At 44.1% G+C, this 27,450-nt stretch overlaps 1 protein-coding gene across 37 annotated transcripts in view; it reads left to right on the top strand.

The window, feature by feature from the left end:
* The window catches only part of clasp1a (cytoplasmic linker associated protein 1a), a 59,343-nt gene extending 32,526 nt beyond the window's left edge, over positions 1-26,817 (top strand). For 4 of the 37 annotated variants that reach the window (XM_035174671.2, XM_035174700.2, XM_035174698.2 and 1 more), the window contains 36 exons: positions 541-614; positions 1,403-1,495; positions 1,589-1,734; positions 2,835-2,970; positions 3,228-3,298; positions 3,673-3,732; positions 4,168-4,245; positions 4,369-4,536; positions 5,242-5,288; positions 5,479-5,652; positions 6,634-6,657; positions 7,921-8,028; positions 8,458-8,484; positions 9,129-9,293; positions 10,918-11,076; positions 11,990-12,052; positions 12,784-12,887; positions 13,137-13,160; positions 13,742-13,986; positions 14,130-14,193; positions 14,337-14,339; positions 14,436-14,599; positions 14,975-15,053; positions 15,152-15,295; positions 16,139-16,234; positions 17,831-17,980; positions 18,079-18,185; positions 18,876-19,019; positions 19,295-19,442; positions 19,574-19,820; positions 20,744-20,800; positions 21,647-21,837; positions 21,989-22,117; positions 22,753-22,959; positions 23,371-23,487; positions 24,373-26,817. In XM_035174671.2, coding sequence (XP_035030562.2) covers positions 541-614; positions 1,403-1,495; positions 1,589-1,734; positions 2,835-2,970; positions 3,228-3,298; positions 3,673-3,732; positions 4,168-4,245; positions 4,369-4,536; positions 5,242-5,288; positions 5,479-5,652; positions 6,634-6,657; positions 7,921-8,028; positions 8,458-8,484; positions 9,129-9,293; positions 10,918-11,076; positions 11,990-12,052; positions 12,784-12,887; positions 13,137-13,160; positions 13,742-13,986; positions 14,130-14,193; positions 14,337-14,339; positions 14,436-14,599; positions 14,975-15,053; positions 15,152-15,295; positions 16,139-16,234; positions 17,831-17,980; positions 18,079-18,185; positions 18,876-19,019; positions 19,295-19,442; positions 19,574-19,820; positions 20,744-20,800; positions 21,647-21,837; positions 21,989-22,117; positions 22,753-22,959; positions 23,371-23,487; positions 24,373-24,459 — 4,100 coding nt within the window. In that variant the 3' untranslated portion in view covers positions 24,460-26,817. The remainder of the gene's footprint in view (positions 1-540; positions 615-1,402; positions 1,496-1,588; positions 1,735-2,834; positions 2,971-3,227; positions 3,299-3,672; positions 3,733-4,167; positions 4,246-4,368; positions 4,537-5,241; positions 5,289-5,478; positions 5,653-6,633; positions 6,658-7,920; positions 8,029-8,457; positions 8,485-9,128; positions 9,294-10,917; positions 11,077-11,989; positions 12,053-12,783; positions 12,888-13,136; positions 13,161-13,741; positions 13,987-14,129; positions 14,194-14,336; positions 14,340-14,435; positions 14,600-14,974; positions 15,054-15,151; positions 15,296-16,138; positions 16,235-17,830; positions 17,981-18,078; positions 18,186-18,875; positions 19,020-19,294; positions 19,443-19,573; positions 19,821-20,743; positions 20,801-21,646; positions 21,838-21,988; positions 22,118-22,752; positions 22,960-23,370; positions 23,488-24,372) is intronic. The other 33 variants (XM_035174704.2, XM_047342607.1, XM_035174694.2 and 30 more) reach the window with 31 other exon arrangements.
* Positions 26,818-27,450: the final 633 nt, after the last annotated feature.

The following is a 27,450-nucleotide window of genomic DNA, read 5'->3' as shown; positions in this document are numbered from 1 at the left end:
TCCATGTTGACATGACTGCATCACATCGTTTCTGTAGATTTGTTCAGCTGCACATTCATGCTGCCAATCTCCTATTTTACTGCAGCCTCACATTTCTGTCCTTGGCTCACAGGAGTGGAACACGATGTGATGTGGTCGCAAAATTCAATATATTGTACGTTCTGATGCCAACATGTCTGACCCTCGGCCTCTGACCACTCCCATCAGTACAGAACTGCTGCTCACTGGATGTTGTTAGTTTTTGGCTCCATTCTGAGTTAAAACTTGTTGTGTGATCAGCAGTTTCAGAAATACTCCAATCTGGTATTTGATGTAAACATTAACTGAAGCTCCTGACCTGTATAAGTGTTTAATAATAAGCAGGTGTACAGGGGTTCCTAATAAAGTGCTTTGTGAATGTATAATGCACATTACTGTTTCAACATTATAGTGAAAATGTACAACTATTATTTTGTCTACAGATAGAGAGCTGTGCCTTTAATGCTGCTGTGAATATTTCTTATAAAACATTTTGAAATACTTTTCACATTGTTTTCAAAGGGAAAGAAGCAGCAGCTGGTGCAGTTGATGAAGAGGATTTCATCAAGGCCTTCGAAGACGTGCCCTCTGTTCAGGTAGATAGAGCTCTGAGTGATCAGCGATAAAAGACACTGTTAAAAAATACTGTTAAAGTGTTATCGTAGTTTGGGGTTCATCAGTGCAACTAGCATGACTTAGCAACTTCTGTATGAGGTGGAAGTTTTGCCGTAACATTTCTACCTGTATTCATAGTCCCCAGAGGACAGCGTTTCATCTTGTGCCACCGTGAAGTTGACATGTTTTATTTAGATAGAAAGATTACTACAAATTTTGGTGAATATTGATATTCATTGTGCCCAGATGATAAACCAGAATGGTTTTGGTGATCCCAGACCTTTTAATTGAGTTTGTTTTCTTGATGCACTGGGACCATATTGATGTTTTTTCCTGTTTCACCACTGTGATGTCAACATTTATGGTTCTGAGGAAAGTGTCTCCATTAGTTTTGCATGGATTGTCACGAAATAGTGATTCATCCTTTTGACTTCTTTGATCCCGTAACTGTTCATTGAGTGTCCTCTCCTCCAATTACTTTTCCAATCAACTCCTCACCTAGAAACTAACGATGTTCCCATGAGCCTTAGCTGCACTTTGCATCAGTGTGTTAACATCGTCATTGTGTTTTTTTTAGCATGCTGACGTAAGCATTTGGCTTCAGGGAATCACTGGAAAGGAGGAAGACATTTTAGTCTTTTATGACAAATTATAAAACGCACCACAATGGGGCAGATGTCAGAATCTGAAACATTAGATATGTGAATCATAATTGATAACTGATTGTATAGATAATAATAAATCTTTGTTAATGTCCCTCTGTGCCCAGATCTACTCTAACAGAGAGTTCGAGGACCAGCTGAGCAAGATCAGAGAAGTGCTGAACGATGACAAACACGACTGGGAGCACCGAGTGTTGGCGGTGAGCCTTGGACACCGACTCTATACTTACACATTTACAGAGGATACAAGTGTAGATATGATATATGCTGATATGATCTTCTTCTTCTTCCAGCTGAAGAAGGTGCGTTCGCTCATATTCGCCGGCGCCATTGAATACGAGGGATTCGCTCAGCAGCTGCGTCTCCTTGAGGCTCCTCTCAAGATGTCAGCTAAAGACCTGCGCTCTCAGGTGGTCCGCGAGGCCTGCATCACACTGGGGTAAGATCCCAGACTGAAGGGCACGCACTGGCTTTACCATATTTCTACAACAGTTATCTTTTGTTGGAGCTCTGTGTTATGATTATAAAATAAATTCCCTTTCTCTAAAAATTACAATACTTTTCTAGAGATGTGCAGTTTTCACTATTCAGTTTCAGACATCGTCCTTAGTTGTAAAGTAAGGATGAAGTTCATTCACACTTACTCAGTGTGTTCCAAAGTTTAATCCTTACATTATGTTAAATTATGGTCACGATGATTAGGGAAATTAAAACTCAGGAACAAGTTAAAGTGTGTTTTAACAGAGTGTTTTGTTTGATATGGTTTGTTTCTTTAGATTTATGTATAAAGGCTAAAATATCATGTTGAAGGTTTGATTGATTTAAGCACATTCCACAAACTTACAGTAACATATATTAACTACATAGTCTTATGTCTACAATTTAGGATTTTTAAAAATATATTTTGTTCGCATGTGTTTTCATTGAATTTAAATATAGTAATGATAGTAACATCCCACTGAATTATACTTTTAAAAAATGAAGCTGAGCCTTAATACTCAGGTTAATACAGTGAAAGCTCAGGAACCTCATAAGAAGATCATCATCAGTCAGTCGCTCGGCTGAGATTAGTCCTCACGCCTTTGATTGACAGCAGTGATGTTAGCAGTAATCTGTAACTGATGAACACTGAACCAGGAAAATAGCACGTTAAAGTGTTTTCTTACCACATAGTTGAGCTAATGAAAATAAGCCCTGCTGGAAAATATGAAACTAGCTGTGCCAAAAACATCTGTCATCCAAATTCTAATACAACCCTAATGAGGTGGAACAGAGTAGAGATGCTCTGACGGAGCAGGAGCGTGATGAATGGTCGGGAGCGACGCAGATCCCATCAACTCTTGTAACGTTACCATCGCATATGCCCCTCAAGACAGATATTTTTTTATCAGATATATATATTTTCTTTTTACTCGTGTCTCAATGCATCTGTTTTAAAAGCGTTCCAATGACGGGGTTGTCACGGTGTCACGGTCACGTTAGATCTTTAACGCTGTGTTCTTCTGCTCTGTTTCACTCTTCATGCCTTTCCCCTGTCAGACATTTGTCCTCACTTCTGGGAAACAAGTTTGACCACGGAGCAGAGAGCATCATGCCCACGCTGCTGAACCTCGTGCCCAACAGCGCCAAAGTCATGGCCACGTCCGGGGTGGTCACCATCCGCCTCATCCTCAGGGTAAGACATTTTATCCGGTCATCTGGAAATATTTTCATTCAAAACTCAACCTGATTTTAGATTTTAAACTTCTGCTAAACACTGAACGCCTCTCAAATCTATACTTGCATATCTGGACAGATGATTAGTTTATAATAATAAATGTCAATTAAACCACCATCATGTCTGAATATTGAAATATCTGTAAACGAAAAATAATACAACTTTTCTTGTGGGCTAATGGAATAAACCGGAATAAAAATATCTTTCCTCTCCAGAACACACACTACCCACGTCTCATTCCCATCATAACCAGTAACTGCGCCGCCAAATCAGTGGCAGTAAGACGGTAAGAACATAATAATTGTTGTATCTTTATCTGTCAAAAGGAAAAAAGTTGCGTGATTGTATTTTATATTCAGTCTATAAGTATTTTCAAGACAAAATACTACCTTATCTATCTTATCTCAAATCACACAGATTATGGTTTTCTTGGGTCAAATTATTTTCATTGGCAAAAATTATTAAATAAACTGTCATAGCGGTGAAGAAGTGATATCTGTGAAAAGATAATTACATTTTATGTGAAGCTCAGTTTCTGAGGAATTTCAGTTGCGGTTATCGTAAAATCACATTTTGTACATAAGTTTATTTAAAGTGGAGTTTTGTGTTGTGCAGCTTTTAATAACTTGAAGAGATGTTTTAACTTTGTCTCCTCTCCAGACGCTGCTTTGAGTTCTTGGACCTCATGTTACAAGAGTGGCACACCAATACACTGGAGAGGTGAGATGAAACTCTTTGCAAGTGTGTGTGTATGTGGTGTGTGTGTGTGTCTGTGTCCTTGTTGTGTAGCAGACGTGAGACGCTTCTTCTCCCCGTCCCTCTCGCACGATGACATTTGAGTTTGCTGAATGCTAGCTGGGTGGGTCGCTGATGACGCCCATTAAATTGATGAGTCCCGCGAGAGCCGTCACGATCAATTGCTCGAACGATAAGGCGACTCTCCATCCCTGTAACCATGACAACCCGCAGCTGAGACTTTAAAAAGGAGGCGAAACATCCTGTGGGTGGCCACTTTCCCTGTGGACCACCGGGGGGAATCAAACGGGAAGACACAGGAGAAGAGAAAGAGAAAATTAGTTTGTGCTCTTACAGGTTTATGGTTTGATGATTTGATCTTGACTGGGTCCTGCTCACCATGTTTCCTTACTACCCCAGACATGTGGCTGTTCTTACTGAGACCCTCAAGAAAGGAATTCACGATGCCGACTCTGAGGCCAGATCCATTGCTAGAAAGTAAGTGTTGCTTCAAGATTTTGTCCCCGAACATTCTTGTGTCCTTGTTTTTATCGAAAGTATTCACCACTTTTTACATTGGTTAAATTGTAAAAATCATCTTGTCCTTGTCCTCACCCATAGGTGCTACTGGGGTTTCCATGCTCACTACAGCCGGGAGGCAGAGCATCTGTTCCAGGCGCTCGAGTCCCCCTATCAGAAGGCCCTCCAGTCTCACCTGAAGAGCTCGGACAGCATCGTGTCTCTACCCCAGTCCGACCGATCCTCATCCTCTTCCCAAGAGAGTCTGAAGTAAGAATCGTGGTGTTGTCCCTCTGGTCCATCTTTTCTCTCCTGTTATCTTCAGGCCTGAGATTCCAGCTCCTGCTCTGTGTCACGTCTCTCTGCTGTCGTATCTCCTGCATCATCTTCAGCTGTTTTCACAAAGCCATTAGAAGTGATGGGAGGAAAACCTATAACGCATCTGCCTTATTGTTGATAGTAAAATCATTGGCAATTATTATCAGATGTTATAGCAGCAGGGTGGGGACTGTCTCACGCACGCACGCACGCATGCACGCACGCACGCACACACACACACACACACACCAATGATTGCTATCAGTTTATAGCTTCCCTGTGGAGCTTGATGGTTAATGACCTCATTCTCCATCCACCAGGACTGCAGGTGTTGTTGTTTGTGTGTGTATGTGCGTTTATTAGTGTGCTGGGGGGTGCTTATGGTTATGGTTATGAGCTCATCTTTGTTCTTTCCACAGGAAGCTTTCCAATCGGATTCTAATCACCATTTCTTTATCGGTCCCCAACACGTTGACTAGAACAGTTGTAATTCTACACATTTCACTGTACAGATACTGCACATGGGCCATTTTTTTTTATAAAAGTGCCATATTACTTGTTCTTGGTCATAAATAAAATACCTGTCTACTGTCTTCAGATGCTCACTGGTGATGCACAAAGTCTAAAAAGTGCCTCGTTGTTCCTCTTGTTTTTCAGCCGGCCTTTGTCTGTGAAGAGTGTCATCGGAGCGAGCATGACAAGGAGTGAGTCACTTTCACTTTAACTTTCTATCACTCTGTGCGACTTGTTTCATTCAGAAGTGACAGATATATGAAGTTACTGAGAAGTGCAATGGAACGGTGGAAGTCTTAAGTCAAAAGTTCAGAAGGAGCGTGTGATCATCAAAATAAACTGCATCAATTGACTATCTGCGTCTGATCTCTGTTGTTCCAGGTAAGCTGGTGAGCGCCAGGGTGTCCACCACACCGGGTTCCCTCCAGCGTTCACGCAGCGACATCGACGTAAACGCAGCCTCCAGCGCCAAGTCACGCCTGTCCACCGTCCCCGCTGCCTCCTCACCATTCAGCTCTGCAGCCGCCCTTCCTCCAGGGTCCTACGCCTCATTAGGTAACCCATTACTCATCTCCTAAAATCAGAGGAACAGTGGTCCGCTTAACAACCATCAGTTCGTTGTGTAGAGAGAACTGCACATGTTGAACTTGTGCAAGTATATATGGAGGAGAGTGCCAGTAAAAAAATGGAAGCAAGGATGAAAATCTGTGACTTAATGAAGCTACAGTGTTGGAAACCTTGACTTGCATTAGAAAACATGGAAACCCTGAGAATAAACTCTACTATGCTGGATCTCAGGGGAGATTTAGTCAGGAATGAACCACTTTCTACAGCAGGTACTTCCAAACTTCTGTTAAAACCACCCTCGGGGTAATGGGGAAATTAAGAATCAAAGAAAGTCATACGAAGACTGATGACATATTTTTTATTTGCATGGTATAATTGTATTTTTTTTATCGTTTGAAACAACCGTGGGTAAAATATGCTTATTTCTAATTGTTTTTCAAGTTTTTTGTCCTTTTCTGATAATTATCCCACGATCTAAGTTTGTGAACCACTGATTTACAGTATTTTATCAAACGTTAGTCAACAATGTTCCATCATGATGAAGTATCACAACATCTTGGCTTGTGGTCACTGGCTTTTAAGGACCTGACTGGGATTATTAACGACGCCTGGTTGTCATTAGACGGCTCCGTCAGCAGGAACTGTTTAAACCCTGAGCTCCTGACACTCCTGACAAATTGATGCGATGAGGCCGAGTAAGCGTTTCTAAAGATGTTTTCTCAATCATTTAAGCTAATAGGGGGTGTCTAAGCCAGCCCCCTGTCCCATATTTATTAAATTTACTGTCATCTTCTTCTCATGCGAAGCTCCCTCCCTCTTTTCTTAATGAGTCTCCGTGGTTTCGACCTTTGCTAATGAAGAGGAGGCCACTTGTTCACCCACTCACTCCTGCTTCTATTGCTACTAACGTCTGCCTCTATACCTCTCCTTCCACTCGCTGCTGCACTGCCTTTCTTAAATACCCAAAAGATGGCACTCCTGGTAAAAGTGATGGTAAGACATGTGTCTCTGTGTGTGAATGTAAAGAAAGAGAAAACGTACGTCTCTGTGTCGAGTGTCACGGGCTACATGACTACATCTTTTCCTCTTCATGTGTGTCCTCTCCTCTTCTCCTTACCCCCCCCTGTCCTCCTCCTCCACCACCTCCCTAAGTGGTCATCAGTTATGTGGAACTCTGCATGGACTCTCTGCATGGATTCTATCGTCTGACTGTAACCCTAACAAATGTGTCCATCCCTTCTGTTACTGACACAGCGTCGGTGTTACACTGTTCTCTCTACAGGGTTGTGTTTAGTTTCTAGAGGAGGCTGTTTTTGTCTTTTGTGATTTCTCTCTCTCTCTCAGAACCTGAGTCATTCAAAAGTAACCCACTTCAAGGTTTCACACAGTAAATCAACATCGTATTGAACATCTAATCCGAGCGTTTGACGGTGCTTGTTATGTGGCGTATCCTCAGGGTCGCTACATCTGGTACAAGGCGGTTCTGTTATCTGTGATGTGGCGTGAAATTGAAATCATCCACAAGTAAAAAAAATCACAAACACAACAAGATTCCACAGTTTCACCAGAGGGAATAAGAGACTGAGCAGAAAGAGCTGGGGTCTGACCTACGCTGCAGGATCTGTGGTTATCAAGGAAACTTCAGGTTTAACTCTGGAGTTTCTAGTCCTGTGAAGCTCGCTCACTTCTCACCGGAGTAAATCACCAATGGTAACTTGTGCTGAACCACTAAGTTCATGATCACAGGTCAAAACCTGCCAAGGACCCAGCTACTGACCAATCAGAACCCTGGAAAAGAGTAGAGTTGATATTTTCATGGTTCTGATGATGTCGCTCATAATTTAAAACTCTTCCACATGAAGGCGCTTGTTGCTGAACGAGTTAACTGAGACAGTTGATAACCAGCTTCCTTGTACACAAAAGTCCCTGAACTAGTGTGTTTCTGTGTCTCTTATGTCAGCACCAGCATGACCAGGTGCTGACATGCAAACCCAACCTCAATCTTGCACTGTGGTTGCAGGTTAAAACAAAAACTGAGAATCATTCACATTACTAATTGACGAGGGTTTGTCTGTGATCCCCTTTGTGTTTTCAGACGAGTTCTGTCCCCTTGTCCAGGTCTTCATCATTCTGTCTCCCAAGACGTTTTTTCTTCTACAGCATCTCTGTCCAGGGTTGGGGTGATTTCTGAGAACTGCTTCTGATTGATTTAGCTCATTCCTGTTCCCCCCCCATTCTCTTTCCTTTTTCATCCAGGTCGTGTTCGTACCAGGAGACAAAGCTCCGGCAGCGTGGGTGGAGCCAATACTTCAGTGGTGGACAGCAGGGGGCGAAGTCGAGCCAAAGTGGTCTCCCAGTCCCAGCGTATGTACACACACACACACACTCACACACGTTCTCCTCACCGCAGGCAAATATATATCACACAATATATCACACATTCAGCACATTTCGTAGTCCTACACTCATGTTTAGGTATGATCTTTGTCTGCGTTGGCGTTCAGATCATACTGAATGTCTCCCTGTGTCTTCTGTGTGTGTTCGTTGTGCAGCAACCAGAACAAAAAAAAACTTCTAATAACTCAGAAATCTTGTGTATCTTATGCATGAGTACCTCCACGCATGCGAGTATACAGAATGTGTGTCTTTGATTGGAGCGATCGGTGCACACCTAACATACTCGCAGCTGTCCAGAGGGCATGCTGGGTAAATTCAATAACCATAACCCTCCTCTGCCTCATTTTGACCGTTCTCAATCTCCACCTTGTCCTGCCTATTGCTTCCATCACCCAGGATCCAGATCAGCCAATCCCATCAGTGGTAAGGCCTCAGCTTCATCCAATCACCACCCAGACACCTCATCCCTCAGCACTGTCCCATCTTGCACACAGAGTTTAGCACTGGTTACCAGTATTTTTTATATTTGAATGTTTGCTTCACCGTGTATATTAGCAGCATGCAGCACTTGGTATACTTACATTTTTTGTTTGTGATTACTGTCCCCAACTGTTTGAGAAGGTCAACCATTTTTTGTCTTTTGTTGTATTTTCCCACTGGGGACTGGTGCCACAGTAAATGCCCCCCTCAGCACAGTTATGTAGATGTGTGTGTCTAAACTGTAACATCTGTGTTTGTTCATCCAAAAAACTCATAATTTAATTTTCTATCAAGTTCTGTGTGATTCCCAATTCTGTGTTGTCTTCTTTTACCTTCAAATATAACAAAATCTATGAATTACATGATGTAGGTTTATGCTTAATAAAAGTAGTAGAATGTACTATGAATAGATTTTATGTTTGATTGCCTTCTTTAATTTTTATTCTGTTGGTAAAGGCTTTTTGAAATTTGGCTAAATAGAGTTTTGATAAAGTTTATATATAAAGCTTGGGACCACTCCTCTAGCTTCATATCAGCCACTTATGATGAACTTTATTATGCTTGTTTGTCTTCCCCTCTCCCAACAGCTGGCAGTCGCTCCAGCTCCCCAGGCAAGCTGCTCGGCCACAGCAGCTATGGCCGGATCCCTCGAACCACGGTGTCGGCCTCCACCACGCCGGCCGACAAGCGCACCAGGATCCCTCGAAGCCAGGGCTGCAGCCGAGAGACGAGTCCCAGCCGACTGGGTCTGGGTAAGACCGGGACTCACGAGTCACCCTCTTTCTTTCTAGAAACAAGCTGCTGTGGTTCCACAGGTAGGGGGGGGGGTGCGATACGACCATATTATATCGTGAACGATTAAAATGAATCTATTGATTTTACAGAGAAATCGTTAGATCGGCTCTGACATCGTCCTAATCCACACATATTCTTGACTCATCCACCGATCACCCACCTGAAGGAATAATTATCTCCAATAATTTCCATCTCCAACAATCCACTGCACCTCTACTCGTGAAAATATGGTAATATATCACACTTGCCTGCAGTGGAGCTGCTTCGTAAGGTTTCTGGTCCATGATCAGTGTGTTTCCTCCAATAAACACACGGCTATGTACGCAAATAAATGCCCACGACACTAATTCTTTCACCTTACTTAAAAAAACATAAGTGAAAAATTTACCAACACATGGGCGAAGAAGGAAAGAAGATTCAGTCTCATTGTCAAATGGTAAAAATGAGCAGACCTGTGGCTGGATTCAAGAGATTGACACTGACTTGCTGTACGTCACTGACCACACAGGTTGTACATGTTTACAATCCATGAACACTGATAAGGCAGATGAAGAGTTTATGTGAAAAACAAGTGACACTGGACTTCCCTTATCTTAACTTGCAAATAAAGAGAGAAACTCGGGTTTCTCTTTTCAAATACTCAGAGTTTTCTTTACTCTGATGATAAGCACGCACTCTTATTGGCTGTTGTCTTACTCTATGTAATTCTTGTCAAAAACCATGAACCAGAATTGAAACAGAGGATGAGTAGAAGACAGAGAAATTCTCTGAGTGTATCCTAGATATTTCCATTAGGGTTAAACTGTGTTGCAGGCTAACGTTAACTAGCTCTGTAGATGTGAGCATTGATGTAGAAAACCAGACAGACTGGATCCTTTCTGCTTCAAGGACTAAAAAGCAGGTTCAGTAATGTTGAATGATTTTCTAATGAATCGCAGGTTTGTTGTTGTTGTTTTTAATTTCCTCAACAACTCGATGAATCTCTCTTTGCTACTCTTGTATTTTTATAAGTTCCAAACCCAATAATCCTGTTTCATGTGTCTAATCTTTGACCTGTGTTGGAAGCTTGAGTCGTTCCGGATGATCTAACCTGTAACTAGCAGAATGCCTCTTCGCCAACTCACTGCACTGCTTCTACTTCTCTTTCCTTCCTCCTTTCATTTATTCTTCATTATCCCTCAGTCGACTCATTAACTGTACAGCCCCCCCCCCACAATGTTTTTCTGAAAAGCTACTGTCGGGGTTGACAACATTAATTTTTGTTACTCAGGATCCACAATATTTTATGTTGTCTCTTAAACGTGTTGACAAATTATCACGACATTTCCTGAGCACATATCTGTAGTAAAGGAAATAAACATTTTGGTGCTAATGACCTTATTTACTATTTAAGCATAGACAGGGATTCTAGAACAGTAAAGTCACTTAGTTTGTTAATCCACTTTAATATAATTGGATGTAATTACCTGAGAATCAATGTAATGATCACAAACTCTACCCTATCTCTATCTCTTGACTCACACCTAAAGTGTTTCCCATGAATGCACACTGACATTACCACCTAACTTGTTGTCCTGACAGCCAGCCTGTGTGGTAAAGCTCTTCTTCCTGCTGCTCTTCCCTACCGCACGCTAGCCCGGAGCCGCATTCCCCGTCCCAGCATGAGTCAAGGTTGTAGTCGCGACACCAGTCGCGAGAGCAGCCGCGACACCAGCCCTGCTCGGGGCTTCGGCCCTATGGGTGAGTACCGCTGAGCTACTGGCCGTCCTGGTTTAGCTCTCACGGTCCCAACCAGACTATCGTTATCCTTCCACTTGATCTGCTCTCTGTTGTTGCTGTTCCATGTGATGTCTAATGTCTGAAGTCTGACCTCTGCCTGTTTTTCTCTGTGCATGTACTAACTGTGGGTTTAGGGACGACACAACTTGTTTTCTTCTCTGAATTCTGTCGACTTCCTGTTTCTAAGATTCCTTAAATTACGATGAAACATCAAGTACTAAGTTCCTCTTCTCTATGTCGGACTGTTTTAGTGTTTTTTTTGTTTTTAAAATTTTTCCTTAAATGGAGCTGTTGTGGTTTAGGTGTGAGAGCCGTCATTAAACATTGAGGAAGACATAGATGAAGAAGCTGAAGCAACAGAAACAGCAAACTATCATGAGCAGTACAGTAGTTGCTGCTGTAGTTCTTGTCTCTCTGAGAGGTGATGTCATAACTCATAGATTCATCATCAGTTAATATTTAAAGGGTGGAGAAGTATGTCAGTGTTTTGGAGCCAAACCTATTCCCTGTCGGTGCTGACAGCAGAGACCATCAGTCTCCGATGGAGGTCTTAGCAGTGTTTTCATTCTCCTGACTTAATGTGGGACGGACATTACTCCACTTTGACATGTTTCAAGTGAGCCTCAGTTAAGTCCACATGTCTGAGTGATGCGCTGTGTGAGTATGTATGATGTAAACACCCCCTAACACCATATTGGAATAAGAACCTAAACAGAAGGACAGTGATGTGTGAGGGTTCCAGCAGCGAGTGTGAAAATGGCCTCTTACATTAGACGTTGCTGCTCAACCTCTTGTGTGCGTGTGTGTGTGTGTGTGTGTGTGTGTGTCACTAACCCCTGGTCCGGGTGTTGCCCACCTCTCCTGTCCCCTGCAGCTTCCCGACGTCACTCCCGTTCAACCAGCGCTCTCTCCACATCCGACCCCCACGGCCAGTCAGGTGACCTGCATGATCAGACCTCCCAGTGCCCCCCCTCGGTTCCCCCTCAAAAATTGCATTTATCTCAGAGGCAACAATGCCTATTGCACATGCATGCCTCTGTGGTTGAAAGACGGCAGCATCCATCATTCATTTACTTCATTTGCCGTCCATTCGTTACATGTGAACGCATTTTATTTAGTTTTCAAACAAACAGGACAGGTAAGCAGAGAGAAGGTGCATTTGTCTTTTCATCCGCTTGTCCCTTCATCACCATTTTATATTTTCAGTACCGTAGACGTAGCTTTTTCATATTAGCTGTGGATATTTTTGTGGATATTGTTTTTGTGGTTTGCTGACTCGGTTTAGCTTTATTAGTTGTCACGTTGTTTGTTGATTTCTCGGTCACGTCTCATTTGGCACCGTGCACTTTGTCTGTAGTTGAAAAAAAGTTCTATTGTTGTGTTACGTCTGTTTTATATCTGCTGCCATCGGGTTCTGTCATCCTTTGATTTTCCTTTTGTACCATGTTGGGTTTTTTTGGCTTCTGGTGGTCAGCTTCTTCAACATATTTCCTTCTAGTGAAAGTTTCAGCTCATTCATTCACAGTATTTTGCTTTATATTCAAGTCACTTTCTCTGTAAGTGGGGTATGAAAAACAATCTTTGTTTTCTTTTGTCTATTCCGGTAAGTTACGGTGAAGCTTAACTTCATTCACTCACTGTCCTACTTTTCCTTTACTTCCTGGTTAGACCGTTACGGTTTGATTCATCAAGCAAGAATCTCTGCATCAGTCAACGCCATGAGGGTCCTTAATACCGGCACCGAGGTGGAGGCAGCGGTTGCTGATGCTCTGGTAAGTTTCTGTGGAAATCGGACTTCATTTGTTTCTCAGTTAATTATTTTTTGAGAGAGTCATGAAGTCTAAGAAATACATTTTACGATATCTGCATGCTCCTCAGAGTATCTGAACCATAAAGTCAAACAGATGAAGTATTACAATGTCAAGTGGTCTTTTGTTTACCCTGTAGAACTGTGGTCTTTGTTGCTCCTTTAAACCTTCCCTCTCTCCTCTTCCCCTCCTGGTTGTTTGTTACCATTTCAGCTATTAGGAGACTCCCGGAATAAGGTAGTTGGTCCTTTTACCTACTGTTTGTATTATTCATGCCGTCAATGCACTAACTAAGTTCAGATAAAATATGAATGCAGCTTTGCACATGAGAACCCCTCCACCCCAGCCCATGTTTTAATTTATTTGTTCATCTATTTATGTGCTCATCTATAGAACATTGTCATGAATGTTTTGATCCTCATTGTTTGGGTTCATGATTCATACACGTGTGTATTTCAAGTCTGTGTGATGAAAAATGCTCTAACATTTGAAGCTTTTCCCTCTGCACCGCATTTGTAGTCATGTCATGTCCCTTGCTAACTTTTTGCACTGCTGACTGGCCATTGATGTTCATTAAAAGATAGTGTGTGTGTGTACAAATGTACCCTTTACGCTGCAAGTAACAGGAGATGTACATTTTATACAACAGTATAGAGAACTGCATGGCTGCCTGATGCAACTGGTGACCTCGTATCAAAGGTTCTCACCTTGTGGCTCAGTTCATTTGTCTCAGCACTTCCCCTGCGGAGCTAGTTTAACAAGTAGACATCACATCGTGTGTCTTACATCTCCTTGATGTCGTGCTCTCTCTCTCGCAGAGGAAGCCACTGAGGCGGAGGTACGAGTCACCGGGGATGTACTCTGACGATGACGCCAACAGCGATGCGTCCAGCGCCTGCTCCGAGCGCTCGTACGGGTCTCGAAACGGAGGTATACCTCATTACCTGCGCCAGACAGAGGACGTCGCAGAGGTCCTCAACCACTGCGCCAGCTCCAACTGGTCCGAGAGGAAGGAGGGACTGCTGGGTCTGCAGAATCTCCTCAAGAGCCAAAGAATACTGAGGTGGGACCGAGCTGAAGAAACTCCAAATAAAAACAACAGTTTAGGCGCAGTGTTCAGAAACTTATGTATTTATACCTTTAATGTGTTTTAATCGTTTTGGGAAGTGCCCTGATTACTGGTTTGCTACTTTTTGTTCACGACAGTCGAGTGGAGCTGAAGAGACTTTGTGAGATCTTCACAAGGATGTTTGCAGATCCACACAGCAAGGTACAGAAGATACATTTTACTAACTCAAACAAGGGCTAATCATGTGTTGTCTGTGGCGCCTGTGCACAGAATCCCTTTCTTTCTGTTGTACTAATGGAGTGTCTTCTGTTGCATGGTCTGCCTTGCTGTGGATTTAACAACAGAGAGTAAGTGTGCATTTTAGTCCGTAGTAACACAAACAATCCTAAGTCTGACATAAAAATATCTTTTTATCTAATTTCCTCGTGTGCGCCCGGTTACAGGTGTTCAGCATGTTTCTGGAGACGCTAGTGGACTTCGTCACCGTGCACAGGGAGGACCTGCAGGACTGGCTGTTTGTCCTGCTCACTCAGCTGCTGAAGAAAATGGGGGCAGACCTGCTCGGCTCCGTCCAGGCCAAAGTCCAGAAGGCCCTGGACATCACAAGGTCTGAACCGAGTAAAGCCAAGATAACTGGCTGTTGTGTGCGTTTCCAGGGAATCTGGAGCCAGTTCACTTTCTGTTGGAAATTAGCTGATTCAGTCTGTTAGTGTGGGATGAAATCATCAGTAATTAACTTAACACATGTTAAGTAATTAACATGTGTTTTATTTTGTCAGTTTATTGTTAACTATTAGCAACATCCTCGTAATATATATAGTGAGATCAGTTTAAAGGACACATGACATAAGCTGCTCGGTCAGGAGTCAGTGGACTTTATCTTTTCAGCAGCTGGTGTTTCAGTAAAAAACAAGAGGTATCACTAAGTATAAAGTATGAATAAAATATCAATAAATAAACGTAACTTGTCTCTGTGTGTCAGGGAGTCTTTCCCGTTCGACCAACAGTTCAACATCCTGATGAGGTTCATCGTCGATCAGACTCAGACGCCAAACCTCAAGGTGAATTAAAAATAGGAAACACTTGATTCTTTATGGAGGAAAGACGATAATGACCGGGTGGACAATGTGATTAATGCAGTTTTCTGTGGACTCTTCAGGTAAAAGTGGCCATTCTGAAGTACATCGAGTCCCTGGGTCGACACATGGACCCGACGGACTTTGTCAACTCCAGCGAGACGCGCTTGGCGGTGTCTCGCATCATCACCTGGACGACTGAACCCAAGAGCTCTGACGTCAGGAAGGTAGGACAGCGCCGCGTCAAATCTGATATTGTAAATCCTAAACGTGAAATTTCTATTTCTTCAAAGTTATTAAGGATGTCTATTAGAAAATCAGTTTTAGGTCAAACAAGGTGTGATACAGGACATGACTGGTGCATTAATCCTCATGGTGGAATGTCTTAAATGTAACACATGGGAAACCAGTGCTTCCAGTTTAATGAAAAGTGGACAGACTAGATTCTTATGATTTTTGCCTCAGCACCAGTTAGCAAACTACATGGGGGGAGGGTTGCCTTTCTAAACTGTCTTAACAAGTCGGTGAGCAAACTTATAGCAAAACTAACTGCTTTAATTTAATTGATTTAATTTGTTTTGCCTTCCACAGAATGTAGCTGTGCTTAAAAATCAATCTGAGCATTTACTCCACAACATGTTCTTTACGCCCCCACACTTTACATTACATTATTGTTATTATTATTAGTCTGTGGTGGTTTCTTTAGGAGCTTCTATACCAGGCAGCCCTCGTGGTGACGGCCTTGGCTCATGGCACATATTCCCTTGTCTGACGCACACTATATGTTCTCCCTGTGTTTGTTTTTCCTTCGCTGTTTTTCCAAGTGAAATCCTCACCTAGTTTCTAATCAGGGTCTGACGTCCAGGAGGCTGAAAACAAAGTGCCAGGATAGAGTAGTTACTGTAATCCTCACTTTAGACTGTTTCCATGAGTTACTGGGAGGAGTGAGCCTCACTGTGGTGGTCTGTGGCGAGCTGTTCTAAAAGTTAGGCGCAGTATCGCCCACATGTGATGGTGGAGGACCTGTGTCATGCTGTAACGCCCCCTTCTGCCTTGCCACTGTGCCCCAGACCCTTCATAGCTGGGTGAGCGAGGAACTAGCTGGCAGGTCCAGTACTGCAGCCTTACTGTCCACCGAGGGCAACCAGGAAGAAAGGTGTAAGCAGGTAGAACCCCGCTCCCGTTAGCCAATCACAACACGACCAGCACGCAATGCCCTGCCTGCCCGGTGCCTAACCACCAACCCCTCAGGACTGTGACGACTCAAGTGTGGCATCTCTCACTCACCTCTGCCAGTTATGCTCCAGCTGTTGCGCTGTAACAACCTGCGAGTCAGTCTGTGCTTGCCGTTTTGATCACTCACCAAAGAAAGTTGTTTTTCTCCAAATGACCGCAAAGGCTTGATGCTTCGTATGAAAGAGACTTTGAGACAATTGTATTGCTTAACATAGACAGAAGTGCTGTGTTGTGATTATCGTGTGCCTAACACATTTTGTCTGTTTGAATCACTAACACCCCTCTCATGCACCTGCACTTCTGCATGCTGTTAACATCGAATTCTTCTACAAAAACAGAGACCCACTTGAAAATCTGACTCGTTCTCATGTATAGTGAACTAGCTATAGTATAACTAAAGCTATACATGCTTAGGTTATGACACAGCCATGTACTGGTGTCTTAAAACAACAATAATTGTGTTTAAAATGCGATTCACGCAAACGATAGATGTCATAGTTAGAGGCTGACGACTCTCACACGACTCCGACTGGGTTCAGTGCAGCTCGACTGTGATATGAATGAACAGAACTTATAATCACCTGTTTTTTAATCTCCAATATAATCAATAAACAGAAATATACAGTATCTACTGTCGCACTGGATGTTGCAGGCCTGGTAAACATCCAGTATTTCAACCGTTAGATTGTTTCTGAGTCATCTTGGTCAAACCAGAAGACACAGACGTGATGCACCTACTGCAGGAATCAAGAACTTGAGTTTCTACGGTATCACTAACAAGTCTAAGGAGCAAATAAAAGCCTCTAGAAAGGATAAAAGTGATCGTTTGTCTGTACAGCCACAGTCAGGAGCTGCTCATAGCTACTGGAGCACGACTTCATGGTGTGAATTCATCAAAGTATAATGGGAAACCTGTTTAAATGCCTCGTATACTGTAGTAAACAATCTAGTTTGATTTTAGATTCTGTCCTAAAGCAGAATAATACTTCAACTTGGCCCCCGACTACAATATCAAACTTCTACTTTCCACAAAGTGTATCTGTACTCACCTGCATGTTGTAACGTTGATACAGCAACAGTGTACACCAGTGTTCTTGAGTAGTTGTGTACTTCTGTAGTCTTCCACTGAATGCAGCTTTCTACTCTCACCTTTTTTCTCAAGTTTCTTTCTACAGGCTAATCCGTACGTTAGTCTACCGAGGAATGCTCTGTAATCTGATGTAATCTGAGAAGTGTCCATGGTTTAAAGCAGTGAAACACTTTACTGGTGTTAATCTGTCCATCAGATTGATCCTCCGTGGTTTTGCAGATGCCGACCAAATGAAACATTGCCACAGAAATTCATAATTCAGTCATACCATGTAATTTCTGTGCTTTTTATATATATATATTCTAAAACAATCATTGGATTTGAAATCGCTGTTTGAAACACACGGTCAAAGTTCCTCCGAAACCACGGAAACCCTCTGAGCCTTCTCCTCTGTTGTGTCCTCCATCGTAAACCTGTTGTGCTCCTTCGCCTCCAGGCAGCGCAGGTGGTCCTGATCTCCTTGTTTGAGCTCAACACCCCCGAGTTCACCATGCTGCTGGGGGCTCTGCCCAAAACCTTCCAGGACGGAGCCACCAAGCTGCTCCACAACCACCTGAAGAACTCCAGCAACACCAGCAGCAACGTGGTGAGGGAAACGAAACACTGTCGTATCGGATGTTTGGCCGTTGTAGATCAGTAGAGTCACCATGACGCAGGGTTGACACATGAATCATTGCTCCACAGGGCTCACCGAGCAACACCATTGGTCGGACGCCGCCACGCCACACCCCCAGCAGGACCAGCCCCCTCACCTCTCCGACAAACTGCTCCCACGGCGGACTGTCTCCAAGGTACCTGATCACCAGTTAACACAGCAGGGGTTAACTAATGCATCATGTGGATGCTGCTGCTCTCATTTGTAGTTTTAACTAACGCACAACCTAACAGGCGGGTTAGTAGAAGTTAGTAGAGTCCTTCACTCTTGAGTCTGTGCACCTGTCGCTCGGAATCTCCGCCGTAGATTTAACAGATTTTGCGTGAAAGGCTGTTATTGATCAGAAAACTAGAGTTTGATTCTCTCCAACTGAGCAGCTCGTTCACCTGAAGCACTTCACTGCCCTTTTAATTTCAACCAGAGATCCCAGAACTCTGCAGATTATGTTCCCTGCTTGTGTTTACTGTAGTTGAACCTGCAATTATCTCTGTGTTGAGATCATTCTGGTTGATTTACATGGAAAATGGCCCCTCATTAATTGAGGGAGGGGGGGTGGTGTTGTATGTAAAGCCGAGTTTGTGGGTTTCTGCTACTTTTCCACTGCTTTCCTCTAAACTAACACTTTCCCCTTGAACCTCTAAAGCTCAGACTAGTTTCTTTTTTGTCTTTTCTCTTTCTGCACACTTTGTTTTTCCTCCTCCTCTCACTTGTCTTGTCTCGTGGTGTCCTCGTGTTGTCGGTTTCCATCTCCTGTGCCCCCCCCTCTCTGTCTCTCTTCCTGGCCTGTCCTGTCCGTCCTTCCCTCCCGGCCGCGCTGTGGCAACAGTCGGTTATGGGGTTGGGGTGTCGACGGCCTGTCAAAGCACCCCCCTGCTCCTGCTCCTGCTCCTGCTCCTCCTCCTCCTCCTCAGCCTCACTCCGCCCCTGCTGCCCCCTCCCTCAGGGTCCTGCGCAGAGCATATTCACCCAGGTAATGAGGGTGGGCTGAGACACACAGGAGGTTACGCCCCCACAGGAAAGCCCGACCCTTTGCATGACTGACATTTCCCTTTTCCAGACCAGCTGAGAGAATCTTTGATTTTTACTTTCCTGCTTGATACACACACGTATTAATCCATTATCTCTAATAAAATGGAAATATTGTCTAACATCGCTTCTGTGCTCGTTTACCTGCTTCTGATGCACAATTTAAAGCTGGTGTGTATCTCTCTCTGTTGTTTGTGTGTGTGTGTGTTTGTGTGTTAGTATGATGGAGTATGACACTGAGAACATGAACTCGGAGGAGATCTACAGCTCGCTCCGTGGTGTCACTGAGGCCATTCAGAGCTTCAGCTACCGGAGCCAGGAGGACCTGAATGAGCCAATCAGACGGGAGGGCAAGAGGGACGACGCTGTGAGTCACAACCTTATCAAGAACTTTCTTGAATATTCTTTTTAAAGGGATAGTTCACCCAAAAAGGATGGAGGAGTTGGAACGACTACAACCTAAAGTAATAATCTGTTTCTCTCTCTTTTGTCTTCCAGGCCGGGCGAGAAGGAGTAGCGTCGTCCCCTGGCTCTGACGCTCGCTTGGGCTTGGACGTGGTGGAAGGAGGTCGCACTGCCTTGGATAACAAAACCTCTCTGCTCAACACGCCCTCGCCTCGCTCGTTCTCCGGGCCGCGCGGCCGCGAGTTTGCTCCTTATGGCTACGGCGATAGCATCTGTACCTATGACAAGAGCGCCTTGAAGGAGGCCGTCTTCGACGATGACGTGGAGCAGTTCCGCGACTGTGAGTTCCCGTTGGTAACCAAGCTGCGGCGAGGTTTTGGCCTGTTGATTATTGCAGGGAACAGAAATCGGCATCGCAATATTTCAGCGTCCACATACATGTTGTGTTTTTAGAGAAGCGTTGCCGCGGTGGTCGATGTTACTGGTGTAACATGGTGTTCAGGCCCCTTCTTATTATATCACCTGACCACCAGCCAGCGTCTGTTTCCTTTTATAGACATAAAACTTGTTTGCTTTATTTTTGTGCATCAGTGGCAGCTTCCGTGTCTCAAATTATCAATACTTAGAGGCGCTGCAGTTATAAAGTGAAAGTTAAAGTGTGTCTATGCAGCAGCAGAACAGATTCTGACTCAGGACGACAAAGCCCGAATTGATTATTTCGTCCGAACCCATCCCGACCTATCGTTCTACAGCAGAGTCACATCACAGAGTAATGGAGTTTTATTTTATTCGACAGATGTGGTGTTAAAAGATCATTAAAACCTTGGATAATTTGAGGGTCTATCATCTCAACGTGTGTTTGAGACACAGAAGCTTTAAGAGCACAAACAAGCAGCCCTCACTTTTCCCTCCTCATCCCTCCGAACACATCTGTCATCCACCATTACTCTACTGTATAATGTGACCATATTGTATTGAGAACACAAAGAGAGATAGATTCTGCTGTGCGACGCTGAGACTTGACACAAGATGTAGAACGAAGAGGTGAAACTTTCTGTGCTTTAGTTTTTACCACAACCACCGATGGGTGTGTGAGTCTGCAGTTCCTTTGTTGTGAGACACAATCCGCTCTGTGCATCACTGTGTTGTCATCGCATCCTGTGCCTCCTGTCTCCCCTCTGTCCCCCACCTCCATCCCTCCTCCACCCACACCCTGCTCCTCCTGCTCCTCCTCCTCCTCCTCCTCCTCCTCCTCCTCTCCAGGCCGACGTCAGGAAAGTGGTGAAAACAAGATGACGCTCCCCAAGGTCTTTGCTCCCGGTAAAGAAGCCCTCCCCTGCCTGAGTTGTCTGACCAGCAGACTTAATGACTGAACTACCGTCTGACTCTTTCACTGACCATCACTGCTCTCACCCTCTTTCTGTGTTTGCTTCCCTGTTTCTTCTCGGGTCTTCTAACTTCTTTTAACTCCACCTCGTCCCTTTGTGTTCACTAAGTCCAACCTGTCTTACGTTAAACCAGAACTAGCAGGCAGGTTAATGCTCTTACTAAATGGTTGTGGGATTCTCTTTGATAATTAATAACTTCATATTAACTTCAACAATTACACAGCTTGATATCCACAGCACAGTTCATCTTACTAAGATCTATAGCACAGCAATAAAAGGTCATTTTGTCCTTCTGACTATTATAAGAAGAGATAAACTGAGTTCTACACCCATCAGTTGACTTCATATGTGTGTATATATATATATATTTTATATTCAAAGTCCATTCAAAATCCCCTTTTAAATTATCAAGCTTCCAAAATTCAAAATTTGTGCAACAACATTAGACATTTATCACTAACAGTGCATTTAGAGCTTTACTCTTCTCATAGTGTGATCTGCATTTTCTATCTTAACATATCATGTCACTTTATATTCATTCTTAACATATAACATCTATTTTTAATTGGTTCTACAATAACATACTTATACAATAAGCAGTTTATTTGTGTTGTAAACGGGTACAAAATTATCCTGCAGCACTTTTCCTCTTGTTTAAAAAACACAATAAACCCTGAGGAGTGATGGCAGATGAAATGAGTGATGAATTAAACCAAGATCCGATTGTTTTTGACTTATTAACTCGTTCTTTTCTTCTCCTCCTCCTCTCGGCGAGCAGTCGGTCAGGACCACTCTGACCTCGTAGCCGACCTTCTCAAGGAGCTGTCCAATCACAACGAGCGTTCAGAGGAGCGTAAAGGTGCCCTGGTGGAGCTGCTGAAGATCACCCGAGAAGACAGCCCGTCCGTGTGGGACGAGCACTTTAAAACCATCCTGCTCCTCCTGCTGGAGACGCTGAGTGATAAAGATGTATGTTGAATAATGACTCTGCTAGTGTGTCTCTTCTGTGTGTGTGTGTTTCCACTGATGCTTGTTATCATACAAAGAAATAGTGCTCGTGTTTGTGGAGTCTGCGTATGAAAGAGCAGGGTATTAAACGGACTGTCCCTGTGTCCCTCAGCACACCATCCGAGCCATGGCCCTGCGCGTGCTCAAAGAAATCCTGAAGAATCAGCCGGCTCGCTTCAAAAACTATGCGGAGCTGACGATCATGAAGACTCTGGAGGCGCACAAGGACTCGCACAAGGAGGTACACAGCCCCCGCTTCATCCACACACTGCAGTTTAAAACAAGCTGCAGGGTTTAACTGCTGCAAGCAACTCAACACTGTCACTGCACCCGTTGTTTGTGTAATAACGTCGGTGCAGCTTGAAATCACAGATCAGAGTCCATTTATTATAAATCCAAAGAGAAACCTAGTTGTGCAGCGTGTCACCCGTTCATTTGTGAGCCCAGAGACGGCAAAGACTAATATTTTCCTCATTAAGTTGAGTTTGGAAAGTCAAACTTCCTTTTAAAACCTTTTTACTTTTATTTTGAAATTAGGGCCTTACAGTCTTGGCATCAATATGAGACAGTTACAATAGCTGGACGCTATAACCCCGACCTTTGAGCCTTAAACAAGATTTAAAATGGCACTCAGTAAAGCTCAACCTCTGCCAAGGCCCACTCGTAGATATCATTCACCTTAATATTCCTGATTTGATCCATGAAAAATCACCACCATGGTAAAGAAAGTGGAAGAGAAAATTCCTGGATGTTCCTCAAAGTTTTATGGTTTCTTTTCATCCTGATAAAACACTAGTCGTCACCACTGAAAGACACAAATTAAATTAAATTCTACACTATATGATGAACCACGGTGTGTGTGTGTGTTTCTTCTAGGTGGTGCGTGCAGCTGAGGAGGCTGCCACCACCCTGGCCGGTTCCATCCACCCGGAGCAATGCATCAAGGTCCTGTGCCCTATTGTCCAGACGGCCGACTACCCCATCAACTTGGCTGCCATCAAAATGCAAACTAAAGTCATCGAACGCATCACCAAGGACTCACTAGTGACGCTGCTGCCCGACATCATCCCCGGACTCCTGCAGGTCGGACTCAAAGCTACATGACACATTAACTGAAAGGAAGATAATGAAAACCCACATTTCTTACTTTAAATGTCAGGAAACTTTCTTCAAAAAGTTGATCAAACTCAAAACGGATCTGAAAAGGCACTGACATATGGAGTGGACGTCGTTTACCAGACACACGTGGCAAATGTCCCGAGACCTCCACACATTATATAACATGAAAACAGGGTTTCAGATTAGAAACATCCTCGCCGGCTTCAAAAAAGGCTTATTTGGTCAATGTTCATATTTGGACACTGGGAATTATTTGCCTTATTTGTCCCTGGAAATGTTTGCGTGTACTCTGCCCTATCTGCAACTCCTGCTGACCCCGTGTGTGTGTGTGTGTGTGTGTGTGTGTGTGTGTGATGCCGCCTCTTCTCTCTGCAGGGCTATGACAACACAGAGAGCAGCGTACGCAAGGCCAGCGTGTTCTGTCTGGTGGCGATCTACTCTGTGATTGGCGAGGACCTCAAACCCCATCTGGCTCAACTCACGGGCAGCAAGGTATCGAATGTCACCAAAAACACTCTGCATGAACAGACACACACACACACACACACACACACACACAGGCTTCACCAGACGCAGACCCTTATCATCTTCTCATGTTGTCATTTCTCAACTGGTTCCAACCGGTTGTCCAAGTATTAAGCCCAGGGTCATATTTGTCCTGCTTGTCACTACGTGTCCCAGGGTTATGTAAGGCTTGAGGCCTGAGGGGCAGGTGCACCTGGACGGAGGGATCCTTCCCAAACCACTCCCACCCCCCCCCCCACCTCCCGTCTTGAGGGGTAGACTGGTTATCTGAGAGGAGTCGATAAAGTTCAGTGTCGACTGAGAGAAGCCGATGAAGCACTGGCACGTTCTCAAGTTGTCCAGATCATATAAAAAAGGCAAAGTGATAAGGAGTCAAAGGGGCAGATTCAAGAAGACAATAGACTTTATTCATTTATTATTATACACTGATCAATTTAAGAACCAGCAGAACCAGCAGGGGTTAAAGTGCTCCACCACTGTGCCTGAGTTCTAGTGCATTCTAGATTTTAAAAATACAATTCAGTGCTTATGCAATAAAAATAACCTTTCAGTCTTCAGAATCTCCAAACGCCCACTCGCTCGTATTGAATCCTGCAGAGTGTCTCCTGCTGTCTTCTCATACGGGCACATTGGGACATTCTCTGGGCTTTTTACTAGGAGTAACTACGGAGAAAGTCCACAGGTTCTCACTGACATTTGGGTTCTCACCCCTCCAGAGAACGTGTGAAGGTTCTCCTCAGCACAGTGCATGTCTGACTGCAGCTTCAGATGGACACACCCAGGCCTCCTCTTACTGCTGAAGTGATGATTGATGTCTGGTGTTTGTGTGTTTGTGTGTTTGTGTGTTTGCAGATGAAGCTACTGAACCTGTACATCAAGCGAGCCCAGACGACCAACAGCAATAGCAGCAGCTCCTCTGACGTCTCCTCTCACAGCTAATGGAGCGGGGGGGGGGTTTCATCTGGAAACGGCGTGGATGGACGTGGGCGTGGCCGTGCTTCTCTCAGACTTCTCCGTGTCTGAGCTTCCCCCTCCTCCTCCTCTTCCTCCTCCTCCTCCTCCTCCTCCTCATCACAACGCTCCACTGCGCTTCTCTCCTGTTTCGAGGGGCTGCCGTCAACCTGTGTGTCCACCCCCCCCCCCCTGCTCTAAATACTTGTGAATGTAACTCCGGGCCGGTTGTAGACTCAACGCGTTAAGAGTCTTGTGGACGTGGGGAAACGCGTCACGGCTCCCACGACCTCCACTCTGCCTTTTGTCAAAGTGATCCCCTTCCTCCCTGAGCCCTCAGATTTGGTAGCAGACGGAGTTCGTTCACGTCAGAGGAGACAAACGTGTCTGAGAATCGGTTTCTAAACAATTAGGGATGAAGTGTCATTTGGCTGGCCCAATGATGGTAACACGCCTCCAGGCTGGGGGGTGAATTCTGGTTTGGGAGCATGAAAACCAAATATTACACGAAAATGTGCAAGGGAACAATGTGACATAAAAAGAAAGTACTGTATAATCATATTAAGTTAATGTTTTAAGTTAATGATCTGGCTTCATAGAAGCCTGTGCTTTGATTGTAGTCTTTTTCATGTTGGTTTATAATTAAGAGTGGCTCATTCGATTGAATCCCCCTTTGACAAAAGTAAAGGTACCGCTGAAAGGAAACTTTTCAGCTAGAGAAGTGACTCCTTCAAACGTTGTGCACGTCTTTACGTTGAGCTGGAGAAGATGAGATTTGCCGTTGAAGTGCACCTTTTAAAAAAATTTGAAGTGAAATTCCCACTCAGCAGTCGAGGTTTGACCCGGGGGAAGTTGTGTTTCCTGTGTTTTCCCTCTGAACTCTCTGCATTAAAGCGTGGAACCGGAGCTTTTAACAAACCAGCGACACCTACATCCCGGCTGCTGCTCGGGACCACGTGCGCTGAGTGACTGTCTGAAGAGGACGGCCTTTGTAAATACTACAAGCTGAGCGAGAGAGAGAGACTGTCATGAAGACATTTCCAGGCCTTATTCACTTCACACGCGACTGGGGCTGCAGAGCGTGACTGGGACGTGCAGCACTGGAGCTCCTTGCTCAAACAATGTGAATCTGCAGGAGAAACGGACCCTGGTGGAGTTTTTGCCGAAGAAGCAAACCCAGTATTAGTTGTTGTTGCTCCCCGACATGTAGCCACAGCTTCTGCAATAACCCTCAACACACACACACATAAAGGTATTTTGTACATATACACTTTTTTCACCACTGCTTCGCAAAACAATTTTACAAAAAGTCAGTAAAAAGTGAAACAGGCCGACGGTCCGGACTTTTTCTGCACGTTAGCAAATTTAGCTCGCATGGAATCTGCAGCACTATTTGTCGGCGTTGTGCGATTTTTTGCAGGGCCCAGGTTGTCGGCTGTTTAAAGTGCACTTGTAACATCCCCAGGTTACTCATCTCTAGCGTTTCGGAGGAGGTCGTGTGGAAGAAGGTACAAAGTGGATCCAGCATCTGTTGACCACAACACGTGTTTGGTAGAATTGAGTCGGTAGATGTTGAGGAAATCGTACCTCCGAGCACGATTGTGTGTTTTATCTTATCAGCTCTAAGGCTGAGCTTTAAAATGTTGATGATTGGTGGCGAGGAAGAGTTTCCTCTTTTGATCAGATATTTATTATTGGGTATGATTTGGTTGATCATGGTACAGTTCATCTGCTGTAGACAAGGATCAGACTGCTACTGCTTTTTGTTTTTTAATTCTCATTTGCTGACTTCTAGCAAATCAATGATGATGATGATGATAATAAGAATGAATATTAATAAGATGTTCACTTTGACACACGCTGAGAGAAGTGGCCAATTCTGCTTATCTTAAGTAAATGAATGTACAGAATCTGCATATGTTATGATTTGCTTTATGAGTATTGGTACTGAAAGTATACAACAATTTGCCTGCTTGACTTTCACCGAAATCCCCTCGACGGTCTCCCCCCGGTAATCGGCCGAGCTTTTGCAAATCGAGGGTAAAGTCCAGCGAACCTCCGGCGTCTCGCGTTCTCACACAGCTGCTCCCAGAAACAGCCAAGATGCTCTTCCCCTCGCAAACTGTTCACTATGCATGTTCTGCAGTACACTGTCTTTCTTTTGTCATGTAATATTCATACCTGTATTTATATATTTTATCTTATTTTATTTTATTCTCATGATAAACTGTACAGAATGTTTTTTTTGTTTTGTTTTGTTGTTTTTGTTAAAATACACCTGTGATAGATTTGCAACGATATAAAGAAACTGTTTGCTCTCGAAAAATAAAACCAACTCAGAGCTCATCTGAAACTTCTCTTGTTCTGCTTCTTCAAAAGTTTCTTAAAGTGTCGATCTGAGCTTCCCTCCTCTTCTTCACTTTCCTCCGAGCTGCGGCTGAACCTGGACTTCCACCGGGGTCCTGGCAGCAGTGTTGTCCACATGTGTCCGAGCGCTGAGGTGTGCTGGCGCTCCCTGTAAACATTAACCTGAGCAGAGTTTGAAATGAACTGCTGCTAATCTGTGAGGAGACGGAGCAGCAGCTGCTGCAGGGGTCCGAGTAAACTAATATTTAATTTACCAGTTGTTCTGTTACCTTTGTTTCTTTTATTTGTGGTTGTGACATCAGCCGCCGTAAAGACAAAACTACTGCTCCTTGATTTATTGATTTATTTATTACATAATACCACAGATATCCGGTTCTTTCTTGAAAACCTCATCGATGCCAGTCCTGTGAATCCCACTCGTACAGCTCCGTGTTTGTTTTCCAAATTTTCTCCCCAGACATCATTTCCCTGAGTGAGTTTAAAGTCTAGGTTTAGGGCCAAACTGTCGGCAGTGTCAACAACAGGCCAAGTGAAGCTGCCATTAATGCATCAACCCGGCCAGACCGTGGTTGTGGGAGGTGTGGCCCCCCCACTCCCCGCCTCTCAAAAGGT

This window comes from Hippoglossus stenolepis, chromosome 13, assembly GCF_022539355.2.
Source record: "Hippoglossus stenolepis isolate QCI-W04-F060 chromosome 13, HSTE1.2, whole genome shotgun sequence".
Taxonomy (NCBI): domain Eukaryota; kingdom Metazoa; phylum Chordata; class Actinopteri; order Pleuronectiformes; family Pleuronectidae; genus Hippoglossus; species Hippoglossus stenolepis.
This window is presented reverse-complemented; position numbering and strand designations above follow the sequence as displayed.